Source organism: Mauremys mutica, chromosome 2 (genome assembly GCF_020497125.1).
Source record: "Mauremys mutica isolate MM-2020 ecotype Southern chromosome 2, ASM2049712v1, whole genome shotgun sequence".
NCBI lineage: Eukaryota > Metazoa > Chordata > Testudines > Geoemydidae > Mauremys > Mauremys mutica.
The window spans coordinates 251,582,706-251,600,117 of record NC_059073.1 but is presented as its reverse complement, the minus strand read 5'-3'; the positions used below and the strand labels follow the sequence as shown (position 1 = coordinate 251,600,117).

Genomic DNA, 17,412 nt, shown 5'->3' with positions numbered 1-17,412 from the left:
AGAAATACTGTCTTGTTAGTTTCTCATATTTTTGATGATTTTGTATTTAAATAAATTGTAAATATTTCTAAAGGACGAAGATATTCTTTCATGCCTTGAGATGATGCAAAGTGCATCCTCTCAGTTTGAACATATGAATCTAAATGAGCATAAGTTACACCTGCAGTTTCACTTGCATTTTGGCCAGTTAGTTGCCTAACTGGTCTACGTGCACAACGAGGAAAATTCAGGCCATCATTTCAAACACAAAGACATCCTTGAGTCCATTCATTGCCACTTTGCTGCACTGAAATTGCTAAACACTAACACAAAAGCGACTTCAACGCATTTTAGGATACATAGTTTTCTTACGCTCCAAGCCTACGTTCATCATTTTTCCTTTCAGCAGTGAAAGCAACCTACTCAGACAACTGTCTGTCTCAGAAGCCAGATACCGTAGCTAACAGGTGATTACCTTGTTTTATGGTGGTTGGGGGATCAGGAGCAGATTTAAGGATGAGGGATGAGTTGCCAAACAAGCTAGATTAAGAGAGAGGACCAAAGGTGGCATTCTGAAGAAATGGCACTTGGAAAAATCTGCTGTATGTTTAGTTAAAGTTCAGGTATCAGTGTGGGAGGAGATGTGGCAGCAGTAGAGGCAACAAGAAACAGGAAAGGCAGACCAGAGGAGCTGATCCAGGGTGGCAGGTGAGAAGCTGCAGCTGGACTGGCCAGCACAAGGAAAGCTCTATGTGCCAGCCAGAAAAAGGTGGCAGTCAGTAGAGTAATGAATATTTTCTAAGTCCAGGTAATCTAGAACTGCCTACTTAAATCTGAACTGAGAATAGTTTGTCTTTTATTTTCTTTACCTTAGTTCAGGGAGCACATTTTCTGTTTAGCAAGAGGGGCTCATTCTGACAGGATGGATTTTCACCCCCACCCCCGTTATAGTACCTCCTTGTTTTTTCTCCCTTTCTAAATTGTGTCTGGATGTCTCTTCAACTCTCTTTAAATGTAGGAGTATGGGGGTTTCCATATGTTTCCCTCTCTTCCACACTGGCATCTAGCTGAGGTCCTCCACACTTCAATCTGACTAGACTCTGCCTCCCTTTAGTCATGTGGGATATAAGTAAAAACAGCTCTTCAAAAGCAATTCAGACTCTTAACTGCTCATTCATGCTAGGAACAACATTATCAATCTTAATTACTGTACAAGTATCCACTGTCTGTGATCTTCTGAAAGCATAAACCTGTAGTCACAACCAAGGGCTTTGTGGATGGATTAGCTTCTGCAAGGTGTGCAATGTACGTTTCCCAAGAAACTCTTGCCAACACGGAATTCAGTGCAAGAGAAGATACTGGGCTGATTTGTAGCCAGGGAGACCAGATGAAAAAATGTCAGAACATGTAAAACTGAACAAAGAATGATTATTAATGTCTGAAATGTTTTTGTTTTTAAAATTCTGGTGTGCTAGTTAGACTATCCTCCCACACATGTCTAATCTGTATAATCAGTAGATAACCCAATCTCTGCACAGAGTTTGCCAGCGTTACTATGGTAATATATTCACTGGGATTAATTGTTCTTAAATTACTTCTCCAGTGTATTAAGTATAAAAGTGCAAATGTGCTTTGCTTCAACTTCAACTTCAGGCATGCAGTCCTTAATTTTCATTTTTGATTTTAAAAATATTTATTGCTGCTCCAGAGAAGATTCTGATCTTCAATTACATGTGAACTCTCATATTATAGATTTCTCTTGCAGTTTGTAATCTTTCACTAAATTAATGTGTTTTGGCTCTCTCTAAAGATTTCACTGAGGTAGCAGAACTGATAGTGACCTTCTGTTTTAGTAATTTCATTGTCTTGTGGAAGGAAGTTAACGTCCCTTCTCTTAGCAGGTGAAAATCCAACAGCGTGTACTCCTGGTTCCCATTACTTGAATGTGCTCAGTATCTCCCAACTTCAGGGGTTGTGAGGACAGCAGTTTTTTTAGGATAGCAGACCATGATTGTAGAAAAGCAATCAGGAGTGGATTGTGCCGGGAAGTTCCACCTCCTTGTGGTGCAGGCACTTATGCTAGTCTTGAAAGTACCCATGTCCCTGAATCATGGTCCCTTGCTTATGAGAAGGGTTAGAAGAAGTTCTCCGTGAGCATACAGTGATCACTCCTAAAAAACTGCAAGTTTTACCTTAGATAAATTATAGTTACCTTAGTACTAGCAGTATGCCTTGGATGCCTGTATATTTTTATAGAGTGAGTGGCAATTGCTAGGGTGTAATATTATTTAGCTGTCTCAGGAAATTGGCAAGATTTAAGAATGGCCATAGTAAATGCTACTCTTTCAATAGATTGTGGATTGGAAGGTTTCATTCAAGAGAAAAGAGTCTTTCCTGCTCCCAGACCTTCCAGGAACTGAGTTCCCTTACTCTATAATGCTCATCTTCTGGGAATTGGGGAATAAAGCTTTTTGCACATGCAATTTCTTGATTTATATGCACAATGTTAGTAATTATGGATGCAACTGTGGACGTACGCTTTTGAGTATTCTTTGTAAATGGATATCCATTTGTAAGGGAGGTGAGGCAGCTCTGGAAAATCCCCATTGTAGTGCTGTTGGCACTGGATTTTCCTTTTATTTTTTATTATTATAATAATAATACCATTGAATTGAAAGGTTATCAGTGCAGAAAAGTGATGAGCTGAAAGATGAATGGTGTAGGAAATGGCAACCTTTTCTTTTGTTTGTCTTGTATACAGGAATACCAAAATATATGCTTGAAATTTCAAATATTTTTTCAGTGTATTTTTTCCTTATGTGAATATAAGCTAAACCTGTCACAGGAGTCATTAATTCCCTGTAAGAATCCACCTGTTGTCTGGAGTTGTGTTGTCATGCTGGGTTTGTTCTTCCTCGCTTTGAATAATTGACCTTTAGGGATTTATCTGATTTACTTTTGAATACTGTGTTTTCAGAATGCTAAATAAATGCTAAAGATAAAATTCCAGATGATGAGATTATTCCGGCACCAGATTTTTTTATATAAAATATAAAAAAAAATTTAAGATACTTCAGTGGTTATAGTTATCCAAGATTTGTCTTATTGTTCTTTCTAAATAACAACAAATCTGTTTAGCTATGAACTAAATGATAGAGCTTATTATGTTCCTTCACTAATTAACTTACTCCTAGGCCAGAAGAAACAAAAAGCAGTCTTGCATGCAACACACATCCAGGTTCATATGACACACACTGCCTTTAAGATCTTAACTGTACACTTCTTTGTTCTCTTTATGCTTATTGCTTTTTTATTGTATTTATTCTACAGGTCTTGCAAGAGCCAAATCAGTCCCCAGCCACACATACTCTAATGAAGTGGTTACCCTGTGGTACAGACCCCCAGATGTCCTTTTGGGCTCAACAGAATACTCCACCTGCCTTGACATGTGGTAAGAATAGCATCCTTATACAGGATAATCCATCTAGTTACTTTGGCTTTGACTTAGTGTAGACAAATATGTGCTAAGATTAATGGTGCAGCATAGACTTGTCTGTGTGTGCTAATCCTTGTGGATACTACTTCCTGAGAGCAGCCCCCTGCCTATGTATCCAGTACTTTACAGCGGATATCCAGTAATGATACATAACTAGCATGAACAATAACAAAGAAGCAATATAATTGGTATTGCATATCTTTTCTGGTCTTAATCTGAAATTTTGTTTTGGAGAAGGTAGATTTTATCTCCTAATAAACAACAGGGAAAGGGGGAAACACCATAATTCGAGATACAAACAGTATAACAACAGTATAACAGCAATAACTATTGTTACAAATCTGTGGCCAGTTAGGACCTTGCATTTGTCACTGTGCTGCTCGCAATCATCATCATCCACTCAAAACTTCACAGCAATGACAAGTATAAAACCCAGAGTCTTCTGTTACAAAAAGCACTGCCCTGGTATTTGGTCAAAATCTACCTTAGCTATTAGTAGTATGTTAGCATATGATACCCAGTTGACTACATGGTGCCTTGGAGAGAGAAAGTAGTGTTCTGAGGAGCACTTCAGGTGGGTCTCACACACCAGGCCCTCTCAACATCTCCTAGAGTCTCATCTCTGCCCAGAGAGCAACCTGGGTTGATGGGGGAACATTCGGAGCACAGCTGGTGAATCTGGGTGCATTCGAGAATGAAAATAGCTGATGGATCTGTCAGCTAAACTTGGCATAGTCCATTTAGGTTATCATGAAAAAGGAAAACCTCCATGTGTTTAACTTATTCAAATTTGTCCTAAATGATCAGATGTTTTCTCTGTGTGCGCTGAGTGTGTGTTTAAGTATGGAATTTTGGGGCTGTTGACTTTAGCTAGAGGAACCGAAAGAACTGCAAGAAAAATGGGAAAATTCCAAGAAGGGAGCATTTTCAAATATTTTCTCTGCAAAATTCATAAATAGATTTGGTCAAAAAATTCTTTAATGTGGAATGGCTTTTTGAACAAAACAAACTTTATGCCAAATTTTCATTTTGGTTGAATTTTTTCAGCTTTTCAACAAAAAACAAAAATACTCAGTAAAACTTTGGGGGGGTTGATTTGATTATCAGTGTTTAGTTTTTGAAAACTGATTTTTCTTTTCTTTCATTCATTCGTTTATTTGCCAAAAATGGTTTTTGAAGACCAAAACTTCTTTGGTTCTTATTTTTTCATTGAAAACTGAAACATTTTCACAGGATTTTATTAAAGCAAAATATTTTGGAAATCCCTGACTAGTTCTATTAGCAAATATTTTACTAAAAAAAACACAATGTTCATCTGAACTGTGTAGAGCTCCTGTGCCAAACTGGGAGACCAAATTAAACCATAAATTTGCCACAGAGATATTTTAGATTTACTATAAAGGCAACCTGGGGATCTTTGGTATTTCCTCTCCTACAAGAATGTTAAATAATTACATTATGGTTGCTATTACCAAGCGGTTCAACTACATTCACCTCTTGGACAAGATCCTGTGTGCTACTTAGAACTAAATCAAGAATTGCCTCTCTCATTGTGGGTTCCAGGATTAGCTGATTCAAGAAGCAACCATTAATGGTGTCTAGAAATTTTCTCTCTGCATCCCATCCCATATCAGAGAGAGAGAGAGAAAGCACTCTAATAAATACTAAGTCCAGGAAGGACCTAACCAATGTAATCATATTCCATGTCTGGATCTCGGCAGTGAGGCAAGGGTGCTTGCTGGAGGGCACAAAAAGAAAATGTCTTAAATAATGGACATAAAATATTGACATCCTCTAGTGGCAGGACCTTTAACACAGGCCCAAAAGAGATCCAGGGTGTCCATGGAGAAAGCTTTGTTCCAAATGAAAACTGAAGCAGCACTTGACTGTACCTATCAAAACTATGAATCCAGTGCACTGGCAAATATTTTTTTTTCTGATACTGAGCAATCACAGGATCAGAATGTTATTCAGAGCACACAGTTCGCTCAGATGGCACATGAGAGGACTGAACAGTGAGGTCCTCCTCCTCCCCCCACCCCCCATGCTCTCCAGTTTATATTCAGGCAATGCAGGAGATATTGCATGTTGAAAATATTTGTATTAACTTAGTACATCTAACAGTAAGGCATGTTGAAGAACAGATAGTATGGGAGCTCTTTTATGGCAGCAGCATATTGTTGGGCCACAATTAAATGAAGACTAAGTAAGGATTTCCCAGAATGAAGAGACAGCGAGAATCCTTGCTTATATCAGGTGCCAAGATAATTCATTACCAACAAGTGTGTCTGTGTGTCTGTGTGACATTAACATCCATATACAATTAATAGTGTTACATCATTATGTTAAATACTGTGTGCCTTCTGTGTCCTGATTCATCACATACATCTTCATTACAAAAGCAGGCAGTCACTTTACTGAAATATTTAAATAGTATTGAGAGAAAATACACATCTGTTTTTTCCATTTAGAAAAAAGATCATAGGGCACTGACTTTAGCCATGATAAATTAAATTTAATTGGGGTTCCCAAGGAATTGAACATGGATCTGTTATTGAGTAGGAGTGCAAATATTAACCACTGGACAGTGGCTGGGAAGCAGGTGGCAGTGACTGCGGGCTATTTTTATGCTTCATTTGCAGTAGTAGGGCATTAGGATAGTAACTAAAAGCTAATGATCCACATACAGTATTACATTTTCCAGCTTTCTGTTTAAATAGCCACTGGCAGTAAAAGAATATTAATAAAGACATATATACATCAATGGTGTCAGCTAGTGATGGAAATCAATACAATGTGTGTTGTGATTTACTACTGTCAGCATATGATACTGTGGCACTGTGTGAACATATTATGCAACCTGAGACTGCATCAAGGAGTTATGATAGCCTTGGATATGCTTTTATTTCTTGATGAGGATTTACTGATAGGTAAAAGTACCATTTAGCACTGCCTTTGGTATCAATTTTCTTAATCCTTGGATTTTACAGTCCTTTGAAAGTCAGTGCAGGGGAAATAATCTTTAAACTTCTATGCCTAGAGTTTTATAAAACACTAAAAATCATATATAGATAATATAAAAATGTAAAAAACCTGATATATTTATCTGTTTTGCGTATTCCTTACAAGAAGAACCGAGCTTTAGTAGTTGAGATCCTTCATTTAAGCAAGTTATTAATGGCTTTTTGATTCTCACAATGTAAGCAGTGCTACATCTGTTTTTTTAAAAGCTGCAAGTCACTATGGATATTTTTATTTTAATACGTAACTGGCTATAATCTATATTTGCCAAACAGCTGGCAACTGTCTTAGTATATTTTATCCATACTACAGATTTCTTTGTTTTAAAAGATACAATGAATGCCTGGCAGGATATGAACTGTTAGTCACAATTCAGGTAAAATAAGCAATGTGCCAATTTTTGAAATTTCATTTAATTAATTAACATTAACTATGCTTATCACTGTGGAAGAAATCACTTATAACTTTGCCTGTCAAATGTAATGCAATTGCATATTAGATCACCATTATCTTCATTACATCTCTGCCTTCAGATTTACATTAATTTATTTAACTTTGTTGCAGCTGGGATGACTGTGATCTCAGTGCTGATCTCAGTTTAAAGAAAAGTATTTATCTCGAGCTTTATATTTTACGTATGCACAATCTGTTCCCTCCTCCCCTCCCAGGTACAATGATCCCTATTTTACTATTGTAATCTGTTCTCCCATTATTGTAAAGCAGAATTGAGTATTTACCATAATCCTTTGTCTGCTTTCATGAATACTTGTCCAATCCAGACTTACGACAACAATTAAAGATAGTATATAAAAATGGTCTTCTCTAGGACACAGGTGCATTGAATTATCTATTTACACAGGGGACATGGCAGAGGCATCTTTATTCTACATCCCTTGTAAACAGTTTTCAATGAAACAGTCTGGGGCTAGTAATCCCAGTACACTGTGAAGCACTAGTTGTTTGAGGCCCAAAAGAGAGAGACAACAGCAGGGAAAATTGCTTCTTTTGCCCTTGATGCTCTCTACCATAACAAGCTCTACTCCAGAGAAATGCTAATCCTTAAGAGGTCAGGATGCTGTGGGTAACCATCAAGATATTGTTAATTAAACTTCTGGAGAAGACACTGACAATGAGCAGTTTTATCAGATGAATTAATCTGTGATTGTAAAATTCTCCCAGGGTCAGGTTCATGTGAGAAGCCTCTTTTGTTCTTAGCTGTTGGAAAGACATTTAATTTTAGTTTCCTGTTCCTGAAGAATATTGTCTTTAGTTTGGAATTACACATTTACCAGATCTATCAACAAAGGTGTGTCAACTTTAGAGATGTTTCATACATGGCAGAGAATTCAGTTTTGAAATCTCCATATTACACAAAGGAAACCAAAAAACAAAAACTCCCTAAGAATAAGAAACGTACTTTCAATAGGAAAATTTTGCTGGACAAATGCTGCTCAATTTAAAATGACATTCACTTCAGTTGTGCTTGAGCCCTTCTGTGTTCTGTTTCTCAGAATCTGAGCAATCGAGTTTACTTACACAGATGCACACACAAAGTGATTTTGCAAATGGGGTATATTTTATTTGGAATGGAACATTGCAGCAGGGAGAGGGGAACCACAGAACCACTCTTCAGAACCTTAATTTTTAGGCAGTTAAATGAGCCAGAAAAGAATTTGATCACACCCTTCAGAACTAACATGGATTAAAAAATTTACCTTGTGAAAAACTGAATTTTTGACTAAATGAACTTTGTTTTGTGAACATTAAAATTTTTCATCAACAAAATGTCATTTTGTTGAAAAAGTCCAAATATTTTTATTTGGATGTAGTCCTTCGTGGGAGTTGTTGCTTGGTTGTCTCTTATCCCCATTCACCTACAAAGGGCCAGGCTCCTTGGCGGAAAACATTGCCCATGATGCACAACAGCCAGGTGTTACTGTCTCCCCTCTCCAAGAGCGGAGGCAATCACAGGAGATGATGTCTGACCAGGGAGCACAGCCCATAGAAGAGAACAGAAACATGAGGCACCCAAATGACAACGGCCATGAGCCACTAGAGCAACATTTCTGAATCAAAAAGTTTTGGATTTTGATTGAAATTTTTCACCAGTAAAAAACCACTTCCGTTTCTGACCGGTTCTGTTAATTAATACCATCATATATGATCATGCAGTTGTTTTGAATAAGTATAGAATCAGAATAATAAATGTATGGCTGGAAGGGTCCTTGTTACAGGGTCTACTCACTGCTAGGGACTCCTCCTCCTGGCTACTCTGGGGACCATCTTTTTCCAGGTCCAACACCCCATTCCATTGCTCGCTGCATGCTGTCTCTCTCTTGCGCGCTCTGTGATTCAAGGTGCTCTGTCTTTGGAATTGTGGCTTGGCCCTCTGGCCAGGTCACTGTAGTCCTCCCCTTCCAGGGTATCAAAGTCTTTCCTTACAAATTGTCTCAGGCTGTCTTCTCATTCTCTGCTCTGATGGTGCCACTTTCCCAGTGGCTGGTAGGGGAACCCAGGCCCACCCGGGTTCCAGCCTCTACTCCTGGTTCCAGCCGGGGGACCCTCTAAGCAGCAGGTAAGGTCTGCACCTAAACCTTGCTGTGTTTTCCCTGAGCCCTTCCTACACTTTCCCCTGCTGCCCCTAGGGGTGTTTGCAGCTTAAACTGCCTCCTCCCAGGGAGTAACTGCAGAATAAATTCTATGGCCCCAAACACGCCTCCCTTCCCCCACGGAATGACTGCAGACCAATTCCCTGCAACCCCTATCTCCTACCAGCTCCCTGGCTTTATAGAAGCCCTGCCTGTTCCTGCACACATGAGCTTCCCCTAATTAGGGTTTTCCCCTCAGCCTAACTATACCCCAGCTTGCAGCCTAATAGGTTAATTGGTCTCTCTGGCCTACATTCAGGGCAAGTGAGGGGAACACACTCCATCAGAGTCCTCAAGGTGTAAATTAGTCCAGCTCCCTGCATAGAGGAAGGACCAAGTATACGTAGACCATTTTTGACAGGTGTCTGGAAGTTTTTAAGAACAGGTTAGACGATGGGGATTCCACAATCTCCCTGAGAAGCCTATTCCAGTGGTTAACTACCTTATAGTTAAAAAGCTTTTCCTAATAACTAGCTTAAATCTCCCTTGCTTCAGATTAAGCTGATGATTTCTTGTCCGACCTTCAGTGGACATAGAGAACAATTGATCACCATCTTCTTTATAACAGCCGTTAATACATTTGAAGACTGTTATGAGATCCTGTTATGAGTCCTCTTTTCTCAAGACTAAACATGCTCAATTTTCTTAACCTTTCCTCATAGCTCATGTTTTATAAACCTTTTATCATTTTTGTTGTTCTTCTCTGGATTCTCTCCAATTTGTCCACATCCTTCTTAGTGTGATGCCCAGAACTGGACACATTACTCTAGTTGAAGCCTCACCAGTGCTGAATACAGTGGGACAATTACCTCTTGTGTCTTATGTATGACACTGCTGTTAATACATCCCAGAATATTATCCCCCCCCCCTTTTTTTTTGCAACTGCTTCACATTGTTGACTCATATTCAATGTGTGATTCACTATTACCCCCAGATCTGTTTCAGCAGTACTACCATCTCACCAGCATTTTCCCTATTTTGTAGTTGTGGATTTCATTATTCCTTCCTAAGTGTAATACTTTGCACTTGTCTTTATTGAATTTCATTTTGTTGATTTCAGACCGATTCTCCAGGTTGTCAGGGTCATTGTGAATTCTAATCCTGTCCTCCAAAGTTCTTGCAACCCCTTCCAGCTTGGTGTCATCCACAAATGTTATAATACTCTCCACTCAATTATCCAAGTAATTAATGAAAACATTGAATAGTATCAGACTCAGACCACACCCCTGCAGGACACTACTGTACACATCTCCCAAGTTTAACAGCGAGCCACTGATAACTACTCTTTTAGTTAGGTCTTTCAACTAGTTTTGCACCCACTTCTTAGTCATTTCTTATAAACTACATTTTCCCCAGTTGCTTATGAGAATGTCATGTGGAACTGTCAAAAGCCTTACTAAAATCAAGATATAGCACATCTACAGCTTCCCCACATCCACCAGGCCGGAAACATTGTCACAGAAGGAAATTAGGTTGGTGTGGTCTGATTTGTTCCTGAGAAATTCATGTTGGCTGTTATTTACTACATTATTATCCTCTAGGTGATGACAGATTGGTTGTTTAATAATGTCTTCCAGTATCTTTCCAGGTATCAGAGTTAGACTGACTGGGATATACTTTTTCAGGTCCTCTTTGTTCTCATTTTTTAAAGATAGGTACTGTGTTTGCTCGTTCTCAGTTGTCTGGGACATCACTCGCCCTCCATGAGCTCTCAAAGATAAATCACTGATGTTTCCCAGATTTCTTCATCTAGTTCCTTAAAAACTCTGGGGTGAACTTCATCAGGCCCTGCCAACTTGAGCATATCTAATTTGTTTATTAATTTGTTCCACTATCTTACCAGGTTTCAAAGTTAGGCAGTCTATAATTCCTCAGGTTCCCTTTGTTCTCCTTTTTAAAGCTAGGTTGCATGTTTGCCCTTCTTTATTCCTCTGGGCTCTCACCCATTCTCCGTGAGTTCCTAAAGATAATCTGTAATGGTTCCAAGATTTCTTTAGCTAGCTCTTTAAGTACACTAGGATGAATTTCATCAGGCCTGGATGACTTGAATACATTTACTATATCTAAATATTCTTTAACCTGTTTCCTATTTTGGCTTGCCGTTCCTTCCCCCTTCTTAATATTAATTGTGTTATGTATCTGGCAACAATTTACCTCTGTAGTAAAGACTGAAGCAAAATAGGCATTAAACACTTAAATCTCCTTGATATTATCAGTTATTATTCTCCTTCCCCACCTAGTACAGGACCTACACTTCCCTTCATCTTTCTCTTGCTCCTAATGTATTTATAGACCTCTTCTTATTGACTTTTATGAACCTTGCTAGATATAATTCACTTTGTGCTTTAGCCTTTCTGATTTTGTCCAAACATATTTGCTCTATTCTTTTGTACTCATGCAACTTGTTCATTTTTCCACTTTTTGTAGGAGTCCTTTTTGATTTTCATGTCATTAAAGAGCTCCTTATGGAGCCATATTGGCCTATTACTATTCTTCCTATCTTTCCTTCACATAGGAATTGTTTGGCATGCTACCTTTAATATTGTCTCTGAGAAACTACCAGGTCTCCTGAACTCATTTTCCCTCAGATTTTTTTTTCACATGGGACTTTACCTACCAGGTCTCTGTTTTCCAAAAAGCAGATTTTTTAAGTCTACTGTCCTTATTCTGCTGCTCTCACTCCTTCCTTTCCTTAAATTCATCAAATCTATCATTTATGATCATTTTTACCCATATTGTCTTCAATCTTTAGGTTTGCAACCAATTCCTCTCTGTTAGTCAGAATCAGGTCTAAAATGGCTCACCCCCTGATTATGCCTTCCATTTGCTGAAACAAGAGGTTGTACACAATATATTTCAAGAACTTATTGGACATTTTGTGTTTTGCCATATTAGTTTTCCAACAGATGTCCAGGTAGTTAACGTCCCCAGTTGCTATCAGGCCTTGTGTTTTTGATATTTCTATTGTTTGTTCTAGAAATGCCTCATTCACATCCTCCTGCTGGTTTGATGGTCTGTGGTAGTTATAGTCTGTTTATTCCCCACACTACTTGCATTTGTGTGCAGACATCTGAGATGCTGAGTAGATTTCCCCACTACTCTCCTTTTTGCTCCCATGACCCTATCGTGATTTTCCATCTTCCTCTGCCCCCACTTTTATTCCTCTGCTAAGGTCCCCTTTTTTTTATACTTACTTGTGGGCATGTGTCACCTGCCCTCTTGAACCTAGTTTAAAGCCCTCCCCACTAGATTGGCCAGTCAGTTCATGAAAATGCTCTTCCCCTTCATGGTCAGGTGGACCCATATCTTCCCAGCAGTCCTCCTTCCCAGAACAGCATTCCATGGTCGAGGAACCCAAAGCCCTCTCATAAACACTGTCAAGCTGTCTGGCATGGCTCATGATTGTGTGTGCCAGACTCAGGGCAGACTGCCAAGAAGCAGGGCAAGACCCCACACTGGTCGTATGTTCTATAATTAGATTTCACCGTTTTAGTAACAAGCGTGAACTCCTAAAGCACTAGAACAGTCTTTCCGCTGAGTCACAGTCAGTCTCCTTGGGCACTCGAGTCTATCGTGCCACCCAGGCAAGCTGGGCTTAGTGATAGATGGTTGCTATACACCAGAGATCACAAAAAAAGAACAGGCATACTTGTGGCACCTTAGGGACTAACACATTTATTTGAGCATAAGGTTTGGTGGGCTACAGGCCACTTCATCAGATGCATAGAATGGAACATACAGTGAGAAAACTATATATACACACACACAGAGAACATGAAAAAGTGGAAGTAGCCATGCCAACTGACAGAGACTAATTAATTAAGATGAGCTATTATCAGCAGGAGGGGAAAAAACTTTTGTAGTGATAATCAAGATGGCCCATTTTAGACAATTGACAATAAGGTGTGAGGATACTTAACATGGCGAAATAGATTCAATATGTGTAATGACCCAGCCACTCCCAATCTCTATTCAAACCCATGTTAATGGTATTCAAGTTACTCCTAGTCCCAAAGGACCGGTCACTTACCCCAGGTCATTTTGTGCCTTAGATCTCACACCAAAGACAATGCTTGAAGCCAGTCCTATAGTAAACTATCTAAGGATTTATTAACTAAGAAAAGAAATGAGAGTTATTACAAGGTTAAAGTAGGCAAGCATATGTACACCAATGAGCTACAGTCTATGGTTCCAAAAGGTGAGAGAACTGTAGTAATCTATCAGCTCTGAATAGCTTTTAGGGCTAACCCAGGTTGACCCTGGGGAATCTCTGTTTCTGTTTCATAGCTCTGGCCCTGTAAGAGTCCAGACAACAAAAGAGATGAAAACTTTCCTTGTCAGAGATTTTTATTTCCTTCTTCCAGACTTCAAGCCCATGGGACAAGCCCTTTTGCGTATAGCCTCTTCATGGTAGTAAGGAGTAATTAACAAAGACTTTTTATTGTGATGTCCCATAATGGCTCATTTAGTTTTGATAGGCTTTCTTGATGGACAGGAAACAGATGGGTTCACAATTTTAGAGCAAACATTTTTTTTTACGGTTACAAAGCAAAAACTTTAATATTACTTGATAGAATGTGATACAGATATTATAAGTGAGCTTAATTCATGTAGCAACTTACAAGCATTTCATGAAGTCCAAACACATCATTATAAGTCAAATGCCCATCCAAGCCATACTAACCCACTGGTGAAACAGACTGGTTTCCAGCAATGAATTTGTCAGTGCTTGGCTGAGGCCTAAAGCTTTGTCAAGAGCTGGTACCTAGATTCCCAGCGTCGCAGACACCATCTGTGAAGCCAAGCATTTAATCTCCAAGACAAACGTGTCCTGGCCCGCACCATCACACTTTAGGAAAAACTGCAACTTTGTGTGTAGAACAATCCCTTGCTGAGCTCCCTTTGGGTCAGTGCAACTCTGGACTGCTCCTACCTGGCTAAAAGTTAAATACCATAGTTTGGCAGCTGTTAAATTATTTACTGCAAATTAGTCACTCACCTTTAATAAACATCCATCTGCTGAAACCAGTGATACTTAGTTTTTTTTAGGGTTCAGTCATGTGACACAATCCTGCATGGTATTAGACCCCTCAGTGGAAGGTGAGCCTTTTCAGCTCCTTGGAGATCATGTCTGTAGACAACAGGGATGAAATCCTGGACTCATTAAAGTCAATGGTGGTTTTACCATTGATTTCAGTGAGATCGAGATTTCATCCTGGAAGTTTCTGTCAGAGAACCAGATTCCATGAATCAGGGGTAGTTACAAGGAACACTTCCTTGCAGGTGCAGGCTTATTAGTCAAGGTTAAACATACAGTTTGTCCTTTACGATACCTTATTCAAAGATGTATTATACATCCACCCATTGTCTTGAGACAAGGCCTTTCCTGGGGGTAAAAATTGGTGTATACAATTTCCAGTTTAGTAAAGTAGCTGAAACAAAATCTGTTAAATTGTCCTTACTTCACTATTAATCCTGAACATGTACTTTTTTTTTTTTTTTTTTTTTTTTGAAGTGCAACCCATTGTTTGGAGTTTCTGTAGTCTTTACCTTTGGTATTAGTGAAGCATTCAGTACTCCAATATTGCCTCTTGGTGGTGATGGAGAAAATACTAAGCAGATATTATAATTATAATAAAAAAGCACTGTCACTTTTGGAAAACTGGCACAAAATCTGAGTTGCATGAATTCTTCTTCTTGTGATTTTTATAAATGTTAAGTAATTTTATCAGAAGTATTAAAGTAATCATTTAGTGCTTTCAAAATATGTCTCCTCCCAGAGAGCCAAATCTTGCAATCTGAAGTCAAGCTTCATGGCCAGATGTAGATCTCCTGGGTCTTCAAAATCTGAATGTTGATTCTGAAGTGGCATGATGCTGAATATAGTCTCTTGTTAGCAAATGAATGCAATGGATAGACTATTCAGCAAAGAATAGTCAATGTTTGTTACAATGAAGTTCCCCAATTGTCCACGCAAATTTTAAAATCTGAATTTAAATAAAACAAAAATCAGTATGAAAACAATTTGTTAATCAAAAATGGCTCTGCAGTCACTTATATGGCCCTCTTCAAAAGTAAAAAGAAAACAAACCCCAACAACTTTAATGGATATGAATAATCTTCATAAGTTTTTAGGTAAAGTGTCAAGTAAAAGAGATACTGCAAAGGCTTTATAAATTCATATCCAGATTGATTGTAATTTGAATTTGTACATTGTCAAACATTATATAGAGAGAAGTCTGCAGAATTAAAACAAAAAATAATTTCTTAAAAAATTGTACAATGGCAATCAAACAAGTTATCTTTTACAAGCTGCGGCTCTTCGCCTACAAATGCTCTGCATAAAAATGGAATTTCTGTAGTCACCTCAGCTTCTCATTAGATAGTCATTTGTTATCTAAATTCAAGTTTCAGAGTAACGCATTGAGCTACAGCATGAACTCTTCCTTTATATTACTCCATGTAGTCTGGTGACAGATATAGCCCTAGGAAATTAGGTTGGACAATATTAGATGGATGGCCACATATGGTATCATCAGTACATCAATAGGCTTAGTCATGCTTATTGTTGTTAGAGGGTAAGTCACACATTCCAACATTCAATGGCTGTCATTTAAGTTTCAGTCATGTTTGCTTTGCAAGGTTATCCCATTTTGTTCCATTTCAAAGATTCTTGAATCAAGTATCTAAAAGCCCAGCAGTTCAGTTTGCAAATTAGAATTCAGACCTCCTCCAAAGGGTGTAGGAAATGCTCTATCAAATTATTGAACTATTACCAAAGTCCTTCAGTGTGACACACACACTTTCTCAAACACTTTGCCTGAAAATGTCACTCTCATACACACTATAGGGTATGTATGTTTGTGTACAAATAATATATAAATAAATAATGGGGTTGTGTAGAGTGAAGGGGAGAGACAATAAAAGCAAAATTACTTATTGAAATATGAAATATGTTCCGATTAACCTCGTATCATAGAAGCTAGAGATGGAAGATATCTGTTAGCTCGTCTTGTTCACCTGCCGCTTAACACAAGATAAGATCGTTCTCTGCAAAATATACTTAAGTGTTTCATCCAGACTAGTTTTATGTGACTTGAGCAGTGGACCTTCCATTCCTTTGGAAGGCTATTGCACAGTATAATTGACCTCAGCGTTAGGCAGTTTTCCTTAGCATTTATCCTAAATTTTCTGTTTCTTAATTGCATCTCATTACTTGTACCCTCTTTGGTATATATTCAGTTTTGGGGACCAATGAAATCCAAAGCAATTCCTTGTCCTCTTTTTCATACTTTTCAGTTACTTGTACAGAGTCATCCTATTCCCTCCTCCCCTCCTCCACTTCATTCATTGTTTTACCCAATAATAATGTATTCAGTTCTTTTATCTTTTCCTTACAAGTCAGTTTTTCCAGTAATATAGTCATTTTTGTTGCTCTGCTAAGAAATCCCCCCACTTTGTTGATACATTCCTGTTTTGGGATGCCTGAAAATGTACACATACTTACTTAGTGTAGAGATTTGGTGTCTGTGCTCATACAACACAAACACATTTTGGTTTTGACGTTTGATTTAAAAAATGTTTTTGGCAATCATATTGTTTACTGATACTCAGTTTCCTATTCGCTATTGTCTGTTGAAGCCAATGGGAAAACTCCTATTGACTTGCATGAGCCCCGTTACCCCAAGATCCTTATTTAGCATTATGGCTTTCCACATATTTTCCTTCTATTGTATATCAGTATTTTAGTTAATTTGTTCTAAGATGTGTTTTCTTACCTTTTCCCAGGAGGAATCTTATTTTGTTATTTCCCACCCATATTTCTGTCCTCTCTAAGGGCTCAATCCTGCAATATGCTGGATGAATGGCACTACGTTTGTGCTTAAAATTAAACATGAACTTAAGTGCTTTATTAGGTTGTAGCCAGAATGTTTGGCAGCCTCAAGACTGAGCCTTTAAGTCTCTTTATTTTTCTCATTAGTGATGTTTAACAACACCTCCTGATTTAGCATCATTTGTTAAGGGATAAAAGGCACATTAGTTAAATCATTCCAGATGATAAAAAATATGGTGTCAAACAATATCTAAAATAGTCCTTGTAGCACTTATGACATTGCACTATATTAATAATTAATTTACAGATCTTCTTCCAATTTTCAGTTCATACCTGACTCAATTTCTATTAAATATGCAAGTAAGATTTTGAGAGGCAATATATAAAATTTTTTGCTAAAATCTTCATCTTCTATTGTATTTCAAATACAAATA

General features: G+C 38.2%; 1 protein-coding gene across 3 annotated transcripts in view; it reads left to right on the top strand.

Moving 5' to 3' along the window:
- CDK14 (cyclin dependent kinase 14) overlaps nt 1–17,412 on the top strand; it is a 543,410-nt gene that overhangs the window by 333,176 nt on the left and 192,822 nt on the right. For all 3 annotated transcript variants that reach the window (XM_045003530.1, XM_045003531.1, XM_045003532.1), the window contains one exon: nt 3,310–3,430. In XM_045003530.1, coding sequence (XP_044859465.1) covers nt 3,310–3,430 — 121 coding nt within the window. The remainder of the gene's footprint in view (nt 1–3,309; nt 3,431–17,412) is intronic.